This window comes from Bombus impatiens, unplaced genomic scaffold (assembly GCF_000188095.3).
Source record: "Bombus impatiens unplaced genomic scaffold, BIMP_2.2 scf_0027, whole genome shotgun sequence".
NCBI lineage: Eukaryota > Metazoa > Arthropoda > Insecta > Hymenoptera > Apidae > Bombus > Bombus impatiens.
In genome coordinates this window covers 1,009,347-1,020,689 of record NT_176446.1, presented here as the reverse complement: position 1 = coordinate 1,020,689, position 11,343 = coordinate 1,009,347, and the positions used below count along the sequence as shown (strand labels likewise).

The 11,343-nt window shown below is 38.5% G+C and overlaps 1 protein-coding gene across 5 annotated transcripts in view; it reads left to right on the top strand.

Annotated features, from left to right (window-relative positions):
* The window catches only part of LOC100746679 (zinc finger protein rotund-like), a 173,534-nt gene extending 162,267 nt beyond the window's left edge, over positions 1-11,267 (top strand). For all 5 annotated transcript variants that reach the window (XM_012386927.3, XM_033320958.1, XM_033320955.1 and 2 more), the window contains one exon: positions 783-11,267. In XM_012386927.3, the coding sequence (XP_012242350.1) occupies positions 783-1,931 (1,149 nt within the window). In that variant the 3' untranslated portion in view covers positions 1,932-11,267. The remainder of the gene's footprint in view (positions 1-782) is intronic.
* The last annotated feature ends 76 nt before the right edge of the window (positions 11,268-11,343 follow it).

Genomic DNA, 11,343 nt, shown 5'->3' with positions numbered 1-11,343 from the left:
AAAAGGCTACCGCCGTTACACGTTTCTGAGGATATAACTTTTTTCAATGCAGTTCCGAAGTTCCAGCGGTAGACTTTGAGCTAGTGCTCAAAGTGTTTCCAGTTCTATCGTTGACTGATTAGATTAGGTGGCTTTTAATTGGTTCCATTAGGATTTTCAATTAAATGCAACTTTGTATGTTACATTTTCCCGTTTACATTCCTATAAAATAGAATTTTATGTCCACTACGTAAATATGTTCAAGATTTCTGTAGCTCCAGCGGTAGACTTTAACTCTTTGATGTTGAATGGAGCTTCCGGTTCTGTCGACGATTCATGGGATAAATGAATTTTAATTAGGCCTATTAGGTTTTTCCACCAAATGAAGCTTTGTATATTATAGTTTCTCTTTCACATTCACATTTAGCCTTTAAGAGGAACATTTGTAGAAATACGTAATTGTATATGATATTATAACTGGTTGAAAAACTCGAATAGATCGATGAATACTTAGGCGTCCTACTGTAAATGTGTTCAATCTTCCAATATCTATTTTTACTTTTATATTTAGAGTAGCAGAAAAAGATATTTATATACTGTCGTATTTATTACAGTATTTATATACTAATTAATTAAGTCCAACTATATAAAACTTCGTATCATTTAAATGCTAAATAAAACGCTTATAAGTAGAAAATAAGAATATGTGCAAATACTCTTTACAACCACCGTATATTTTCCAAACCTTCTTAAAATTTAGGATAATAAGTTAACCTAAACTGGTATTTATTTGTGACTTGCAGATCTTCGGTAGCAAGGCGGACCTGCAACTCCACACGCAGATCCACATGCGCGAGGCGAAGCCGTACAAATGTACCCAGTGCTCGAAGGCGTTCGCGAACTCCTCGTACCTGTCCCAGCACACCAGGATCCACCTGGGCATCAAGCCGTACCGCTGCGAGATTTGCCAGCGGAAGTTCACCCAACTGAGCCACCTACAGCAGCACATCCGCACGCACACCGGTGACAAACCGTACAAGTGCCGGCATCCAGGCTGCACGAAGGCGTTCAGCCAGCTGAGCAACCTACAGAGCCACTCCCGCTGCCACCAGACCGACAAACCGTACAAGTGTAACTCCTGCTACAAGTGCTTCTCCGATGAGCCCAGCCTGCTCGAGCACATACCGAAGCACAAGGAGTCGAAGCACCTTAAAACGCACATCTGCCAGTACTGCGGCAAGAGTTACACCCAGGAGACCTATCTGGCGAAGCACATGCAGAAACATGCGGAGAGGACGGACAAGAGACCACCGATAATCGGTACGGGGCTCAGGCCGTCGATCCACGCAATGGCGGCTCATCATCAAGACCACTATTGGCCAAAAGTCAGCCCAGATTCGGTGATCAGCGATCTACACGACCGGCTGCCTCATCACCACACCGACTACCATCAAAATCAGAACCCGGAGATGCTATTACCTGGCCACGGACACCGTGGCGAGTCCATCGAGAACGATTCGAGGCAACAGACCCCTCAACCAGGCGCCAATCATCACCCAAACAGTAGCTCGGCATTTACGCCGATCTCGTCGATCTCGATAAATTCCATCTCCTCCATGCAACATCCGCTGAATCCACTGAACCATTTGCACTACCCTGGCAGCCATCATCCAGCCTCCAGGCCGTACCTCTACGAGGCCTTCAACACAACGCAGAAATCCTCGCCGGCGTCATCCTCGTCTGGGGTCACGTCGGGCACGACCAGCAACCAGAACGCGACCTCCTTCCCGAACCAGTTGATCAGCCTCCATCAAATTAGGAACTACGCGCACCAACCCAACCTTGGAAATCTCGGGAACTTGGGAAACCTAGGAAACCTGAGCAATCTCAGCAACCTAAGCGCGACAATGGAGAGCCACGCTCTCCTCGGTGGACTCAAGGAGAAACAGTAACTCCGGCTGGTCGCGGAGATTAGGAACAAAAACTATTTGCTACTTCTCCTCGATTTCTTTTCTTCTTCTTCGTCTATACCTGTACCTCATCCTTATGTCCTATTTTTCCCGCGATCTTTACAGGGTCCAGGATGTTTGTATGATATTTTACATTGCGTTATGAGTTTGTTCGGAAGGGAAACGCCTATCGAACATTCGCTGCTCCTACGTTTCGCCCTTATACTTCTTTTAGCATTTAATTTCTATGGGACATTCTGAAAACTGTTTGCGGTGTGTGCATGCAGCCTGATCAAGAGTGATTTTGTGTAGGGTTCCTGTCTTTATTTAGGATGGTGCTGGGTGTAGTTATTCGCTGTGCGATAATAGTCAGTTTGTAAAACAACAATTGTATATTTTTATACATTTTGGTTTAACAGGAATCGCTTACACGTATAAGCATAAATATACATGAATATATATCTCGAAGATGAGAAACCTATTTAAAAAAGAAATACTGCGTTTTGTTTACTCTTTAAACGATCTCTTTCGTTAGTTAATGAGAACTATGGAAAACAGACCCATTTACGTAAATCTGAATAATTGAAAATAACGAATAATGTATAGAATTTTCTATATTTGGAAGATCAGATAACTTAAAGGAAAAAATTCTTCATTTTCTTGTACAATCTTAAACGAATTTATTTCATCAAATAACAACCTGGAACTGTTAATGAAAACGATCGCAAACGTATCTAAACAGCGAAAGATCGACGACTCGATCAAAAGAGAAATACCCTACCGTTATTTCCATCGAGGAACATTAATCTTGTCGAAAAACATTTCACGAGTCGAGTGCAAATCGATTTGGCGACTTTTAATCGTTTCAATGCTACCGGCCATTCATGCATGAAGCACAAATATTAGAAAGTACCCTGTTCGATGTGGTATCGATCGGGTAACTTCCTATCGATTCGCCGAGAATCGGCAAAATCGATTTGCGATCGAAGTCCTCCCAATATAACCAAGCGTTTAACCACGACGCTGATTAACTTTCACGTTCGTAGTTAGCTAGAAAATAACTTGGAACGATAATCGACGAGCATGTTTCTCGATGTTCCCTCCGATTACCCATGGCGAATAGCCATCCGACTATCCTGAACTCTCCACTCGAATTTACCACATTTCCTAGCAAAACTACTTTCGAGAGACGTCCTTCTTCAGTTCCAAGCGAATACTTTCATCCTCCCTCTGCAATCCACCCCGGAGATCTCCTTAGGTTAACGTTCTACTTCAAGTTTAACAGTCCTCCTAAGTCTTCTTTTCTTTCTATTGATACTTAATCATCCGTTGGTCCCATCGATTTATAGTGTTACTGATGTTGGAGAGAGGTTTTAAACTGACCGAATTTTGTAGTTTGAATAAGGTTTTGTTATTATGAAAGTTGTACAGTGGAGTTGTTTAGCGAAATTTAGAAATCTTGGGCTTGTTTAACTCGGATTTTCGTAATTTCGTTGGATCAGTGATTTGTGGTAGATTTTTTGGTATTTAATTTGCAAACAATGTTGTGGTTTTGTTACACGTATTTTATATACGTAGCATGAATATTAAATATTCTTCGATGTGACTGCTTCCTTTTTTTTATTTCGCATATAAATTCGCTATAGAATGCATTAATGTATGATCGCGTAGCACTGTACGACGAGACTATCGTACAGATGTACAAAGAATCACCTCGAAGATTATCTTATCGTTCCAGAGGACGAATTCAAAACGATAATTTCCCAGGAATTTAGAAAATAGTTCTAAAAATTGCAGCAATCACGAAACCAATCGCTTTTTGAAACTCGTCCTGTACATTCGACGAAGAAATCTTGTGAAGTAGCAGAAACGTAGTTTAAAAGCAATTATTTCGTAGATCAACACGTGCAATCCGTTTCATTCAATTTTCATTATATTTTCTATTGCAAAGATCTCTTAATTGGTATCATTGAGGTTCATGGCAATTTCGAATTGGATTATCTAATATTGAGAATGTAACGTAGAACGTAGAATGCAAAATGAAATTAAAAATCCTAAATTTTAGTAATCCAACGTGAATCATAGTCATTTATGATGCAACGATAGTATTCGAAGATTAATTTTTAACAGACAGTTTTGGTTCATAGATAGCTATGATAGTTAACTATCTATAACATAAAACAATACAAAAACTACGAATTGAAATTAAAAAAAAATACTTTGAAATTAAATATTTAATTAAATGTTTAATCGAAACTTACCTACGATCTAATAATACCAATTGGGGTTGATACTCAAAAATCGCTTGAAAGTCTCGTCCACGATTAGAGGAAGAGATGAAAATGAGTATAACCGGCGAGAATCGATGGGACCGCGGTTAGTTCCGTTCTTTTCGTGTTCCTGCCTCCCAGGAGCATCGTACGTAAGAGGGAATAGCAAAGCCAGGAGAAATCGTGTCGTGGAGTAGAGCTATTTTCCAAGGGGTGGCTCGCCCCCTGGAACCGGTGCGGGGGGATGGGCACACCTTTCTAGGTCGAGTGGACGTTTCGTTCGCAACGGGATAATTAACGAAGCGAATGTGTGTGTTTGTGTGTGTCTGAGCATGCCAGAGACTCTTCTGTGTATGTGTGTGCATGTGTCTGTGTATGTAGTTAGGCGAGTGGGTGATAGAGGAGAAGAAAAAGAGATAGGTGAATGGATAGTGAAGGAAAAGGAAAAGAGTTGGACGAGTAGGTGGCAGAAGAGAAGGAAAAGAGATAGGCAAGTGGGTGATGAAGGAAGAGGAAAAGAGTTGGGCAAGTGGATGGTGAAGAAAAAGGAAAAGAGTTGGGCGAGTGGATTTTAAAGGAGAAGGAAAAGAGATAAGTGAATGGATAGTGGAGGAAAAGGAAAATAGTTGGGCAAGTGGGTGGTAGAGGAGAAGGAAAAGACAAAAAAAAGTGGGAGTCGAAGCATCACACGCACCATTTAAATAGGAGTTACACGCGTACACATACATTACATGAGGGCACAAATCGTGTGAATAGCTTTTTTTCAGCGAGAAAACGGAGAGCACGGGAGTGAGTGAGGGTGCAAGAGAGATTTAGGGTAGGTCGACGACAGTGCCACGAAATTATAAATGCGAAAGTAACGGAGATAATAGGGAATTAAAAAGGGGACGAGGAGCAGAGAGGAAGGGGAGAGAGAGAGGGAGAGAGAAAGAGTAGGCGAGCATGTAAGAAGGGGTAAGATAGGGTTGGAACGCGAGCAACTATACAGGCGCACAGAGAAAAAGAGAACGGTACGGAGAACCTCCATGTACATAGTTATTATATATATAAATATATAAATATATAAATATAAATAAATGAATAAATAAATATTATATATTATTATTATTAATTAATTAATTGATCGATATTCGGTAGGTGCGTAAGGGAAAAAAAGAGAGCAAGAGGATATAGACTCTACTGAAGATATTCTAAGTACCTTGTCTAACACGAATATAATTAAAGAAGTGAAAACCGTATGAGTGAAATAAAGAGAATGAATGGGAGAATGTTCGAAGTTAAAAGAAAAAGCAAGCAATCGTTGCCCAAAGTTATTTACGATAATTTTTCTTTCTCTTAAGAGCGCGTTTCCGTTCTACGAAACCGCGGTACGATCAACCTTGGCGATCGGTTCTTTCTCTACTTATCACGCCGTTATTTCTTTTCCTTTCATTTCGATAGTCTATAAAATGAAGATCATCGATCGTCGTGGCTTATCGAGCCCGGTTATTTAGAAAAATTCGAGACGTACGAAAATTCGACGTATGCCGAATGAAAAGAGAGAAGAACACACGTGTACTGTAGATAATTTCTTGTTACGGCGCCGCCGATGTCTCGTTTCGTGGCTCTCTTCTTAATCGGTTTTGATCGATCCGCGAGGTGCAGGGCTATAAAAAGATTTCTCTTTTATTTTTATCATTTTCTAACTGAACTCTAACTCTTTTTACTTTTTTGTCGTTTTCACGTCCATTACTTCCTTTTCTACGAATGAACGATATTCTATTCTAAGGTCCATCTTCCTTATGGACAGAAAAAAAAAATAAATAAAAAAGAAGTGAGACACACGAGACGCGACACGTCGGCGCTTCACCTGTGCTCAAGTTGTTTAAAACTATTAGTTTGTTAACTAAGAAGTGAGAGAGGTTGGAAGAAAGAGAGGGAGAAAGAGAGAGTGAGTTTGAACGAGAGAGAGAGTGAATTTGAAAGAGAGAGAGAGGAGGAGAGAGAGGATGAACGAAAGACTGGAATGAATGAGAAAGAGTAAACGAGAAAGTGTTAATTAATAATTCCGCGTGGAAAGCGGAGCCCGATCGCGGTCTCTCGTTTCGTTCGACGTTTGTTCTTTCTTGTTTATTTCAAGATCGACTTATGATCGTCGACAAGGAATAAACGATTCAAACATAGTAGATCGTTAAATGAATGTGAAGCAAAGAGAACAGGAGAACGTCGAAGAAAGCGCGCGAGAAAAATCGTAGAACAAAAGGGGCGGTTGTATTCGGGCAAGAAATACTGAAAGGAAAAAAAAACACGAGAGCGATCGTCTTTTTTTTTCTTTTTTGTTCGTTGATAACGAAATTGAACACGAGGGTAAGGGTGGGGACGGGGCGAGAGTGGAGGAATTTGTTTTTTTTTTAATTCGGGGGTTGTGGGTGGTTATAACGAGCGTCGTCGTCTTCGTCAGGTCCCCCCGCGCTTTAATTGTGATCTTTTTTTTGTGTCTACCCTTTAGTTTCCATTTGATGATTATTTTATTATTATTTTATTAATATTATTATTATTAATATTATTATTATTATAATTATGATTTCGTTTAATAAACTGTCACATTAAAAGACAAACGTCTGACTTGGCGGAGGAAGTGACAGACTGCTAGTGTTCTTCTGTCACGTCATCATCTTCCTCCCCTGAGACTACCACCAGCCCCCATCAATTCGAAGAACCCTCTCCTTTCTCTTCTTCATGAACATAAATCGCGTGAAGGAACTCCTTATCCCTAAGTACGTTTCTTTTCTCATATTTCTCTTAGGAAACAGAGGTTCTTCCGTTTTATTCTATTATATTTTTAACAACGCGAATTTGATTTACAGATTGAAGTCACAGAGTTGATTCTAGATAATTTCTCGTCATAGAAGAACCTAATCTCAAAAAATCTTTTCCCTCCTTTGTCTTCCACGATAGATTTTTCCACTTGTTCTTCTCTTTTTAGTTGTCTTCTCATCGTTGTACTTACTACTAGTTTGCCTTCTATTCTGTTCTTCCGTTATCTTTTTCTTTCCTTTTCCTTTTTTCTTTTTTTTTCTTTCTTTTTCTTTTTCTTTCTTTTTTTTTTTTGACGATAAAATCTGCAGTGAGATGCCGTCCATTATGCTTTCGGAAACTAACGAAGATTACCAAGGGACGCGGAGGATCGATCGTTCGCGAGCGCAAGTTCCTCAAGCTCGTTGATTTCGAGTCGACGAAAAATGGAATTCCTTTCTCGCGTCTTGTGGGTTTTTACGCGAATCACGCGTCGATCTTTGCGGATAACGATAAAAATCGGCCACGAAAAAAGGCAATTTCACAATACATCGGAGAATTCATTTTTCATAAACTTAGGGTATCGCGATTAACGTTGAAATTAATATTTCTCGAAGTACTAGGACTGTTAATAGATGCTTCACGAGTAAGACGAATAAGCTATAAGCGTTCGCTCGTTTGTTTTCGTTCGTAGTTGTAGAAGCGAAAATTGTTAAATTCTTTGTCGTTGTACCATTTGAAAAATACGATACTGTTGAAAGGTTAAATTTTAATAGAATGTAGATAAAGAGTCTTTAGAATCGTAGAATATTTTTCTTCTAAGGAATGATTAAGAATTTACATTGAATGTATCAATCGCTTGCGGAACCATCGATCCTTTCGATCCTCACGTACAATCAGTTCCTTTCAATAAAATTTGTTCATTTTCTGGCAATGAATAACTGACGCAAAAAAAATGATAAATTGTCGAGTCATGTACAATACGTGAATTGGTCTGCCAAAAGAATAGATGGAGAACAAAAATGATTGGAATGCTTGCGGTCTTTCGAAGAATAAACAAATTACCGCTCATTCAATAAAAAAATTTTATTTGACAATAAAAAATTACAAACTTTGCTGATTTTCTTTTTTCCTGTAGCATTATGAAGATTAAATTAACGGATAGACTTTTTCAGAAGGCCACAGGCATGTTCTTAATCGAAATCTCTTTATGGTTCCACACCGGGTCCCTTTAACCCTGAAACGTAAATTCATTCAGTCTTCGCTGTTTTCGCTGTTTTAATACTATGTACATACACATTTAAAATTTCAAATTTTCTTAATAGAATAAAACGTGATAGTTTCATCGAATATTTCAGAACATTCTTTTGTAAAAAGCTATTGTTGAGAATCTTGGGTGTAAGAAGGTTAGGCGAAAGTACACAATGGTTGAAGAAAGTGTTTGAATATTTACCGTAGAAAACTTCTATGCATAGAATTACGCATGTTACGTATGTTATGTATATAATAAGACTATTTAAGTTTCATAATTGATTAATTTTATTCTCTGTTACGATACGTTTTCACTATTTGGAAGCAAAAGAGATTTCTTTACAACAATAAATACAACCACTATTTTGATTATTTAAATTTTATTTTACGCTCTCTGCGAAACATATATTTGCACATATTATACACGTACGGTTTCCATGTATATTTTCAAATTTGTTTCACACTTTATCACCAGTATAGTTATAATAGTCGTATCTTATTACGGTACTAATGAAATTCTAAAATGTTCCCTAGACATAAACACATGAGACACATATAACACAATATTCATAAAACATTTCTACAAGTGTTTGAACACTTTCTCGGGCCACTGTATTGATCTTCTCGATTGTGATAATGATTTTCTTGACTGAGAGATGAGAATTGGAAAGACTGGTTACACTTTGTTTTACCTTTAATTGAATCGTTAGCGACGTAGTGGATCGAGAAAATTGCGAAACGTTTCTTGATCGATTGGCGGGGGGTGGAAAATGGAGTAGACAATAGTTGCGAGGCGACAATAGGAGACTCTACTTCTCTTTATTATCTGCGGATTATCCGATCGATTCCTTTTGATTACCACGTTATGTAGCGATTACCGAACGAACAATAAATGTAATAACTTTATCCGTAATCCATTGCCCACGGATCTGCTCGATATTTATCGAATTCTTCAGGGTTAAAGCGACTGAGTATCTTCTTAAAAGCGTTTCTACGAAACCATACTCGTTGTATAATCGTCAATTTCGCGAAGAGAGAAAGGGTTACAAGCGTAACGAACACGTGCGTGTCTGCGTGTACGACTGGGTAATAAAATAAACGACCGTATAAATGAAGATGTATGATAGAAACGAAAGTGCAAAAGAGCGAAAGAATGTCGAAAAGATGGAGAGACTCACATAGGCAACGTAAGGAAAACAATATATTGATTATATTGCGTGGTACGAACAGAACTGTGATATTTTATTGTATAAATTTACGGAGGACAAAGAAAAAAAAAAGATGAAGAAGATGAAGAAAAAAAAATATGAAGAACAAATCTCTAAACGGATATACTTATACGGTAGTAGAAACGCGCGCGGGATATTACTGTATTTTACAAAGAAGTGCATCCTTAAGCCATTTAAAAGAAAAGAAAAGAACAAAAAAAAAAGAGGGAAAAAGAGAAAAGGGGGAAAAAAAGAGAAAAGGGAGAAGAAAACGGACGCGATCATACGCAATAGCGTGCGCGCGTCTAGGCCGGGTATCCCTTTTCGAAGATTGAGTTTCACGTCAGCTTCCGCTTTATGTACGAACCGCCTCGCGGAAGCTCTCGCGGGGGCAAATAACCAAAGGAGCTTCTGTAATAATTAAAGAAGAAAAGCTTCTCAAAGAGTTGAATCGAAGAATTAAAACGACGCCCTCTGTCCGGTCCATTCTCAGCTTTAAAAGGAATACCCGGCGATTTTCGGGCCAATCGTGAAGCCCTAGCGTCTAATCGTTTCCTGTTTGTAAAGTATATATATAGATATATAATATAGATATATTATATATGAATTAAATGTTTGATAAGAGAGAAAGAGAGCGTGAGAAGGAAGTGAAAGAAGCGAAAGTGCGATACGATGAACCGATCAAGATCCGATTTGCAACGTTATTCGTGAACGATTTTAAAACAGACATACTCAGATGCATACACGTGGTCTCGTGCATACAGACATCTACATACACACACACACACGCGCACACACACACTCTGTTTAATAGTTTATATAGAGTAAGTAAAATACGCTGAATTACATCTGTAAAGTTTCGAACGGAAGATCACATTTTTTCGCGTTTACTCTAATCGTCCCTCGCCCGAGCCCCAAGAATAAAAATGGAGAAAGAATGTCGAAGAATACCGTATTTCCTAATCCCCTGCCGATCGAGAAAACCTGACAGACAGAGAGAGGGGGAAAGTGAATGGAATGATTCGATGGCATAGAGAAATTGACTGATTCGGTTTTAATGTTGCTGTAAAATCTCGTAAATTTGCAAGGGGCGGTATTTTTTACTTTCGTTTGAATCACGAACAGCATCGGTGTGAAATATTTCCAGTAATTTTAAGAAATTATATAGACAGTTTTTAATGAATTTTCTTTTTTGTTTTTGTATTTCTAATATAGATGCAAATTAAAGATAGAAATGTACAACGAACAGAATGCAAGAAAGATTTTATGGAAAAGCGGGTAAGGATAATGCAAATTTTGAAATTTGAAAAGTAAAGTTTACGATGTTTTACAGCAATATTATTTAAGAGTACGAAGAATGAAACAAAATCAGGTGTTGCTACAAATTACGTAGAAGAGAAGAGGAGGTGACAGCGTAAACTGCGACCGGTGAATTCTCAGACAAAGATCACGGGAATTCGATGCCCGTTTGGACATGCTTAAACAGCGAGGAATACTTCGACGATGCTTGGAGAGAAGAAATTTTACAATTTTTCCTTGACATGAGAAACATTCGCTGGCCGCTGAGTGGCGGAATATTTTAATAAATGAAGGGGAAATCCACCTGAATTTCGCTCCAATCCGTCTAACGCGAATCTCCACGGTGTATGTAATAATTTTTCCTTAATAAAACACATTGGTTAAAAGCCAGAAGTACTCCATAATCTTAAGAAAATGAAAAACCATTAATAAACAGAGAAACCGTCACAGAAAAATTCTATACAATTCACGATCCTTAAATCTGAATCCTTTCATAATCCAAAGTAAGTACCTCCAGTGCACGTTGTTCTTAATCAAAGAATAAATAAAAATAACTTCGCAAAAGGTAACAAAAAAATTTACGAAACATGCTCTCGAAGTGTTCCACGAGAC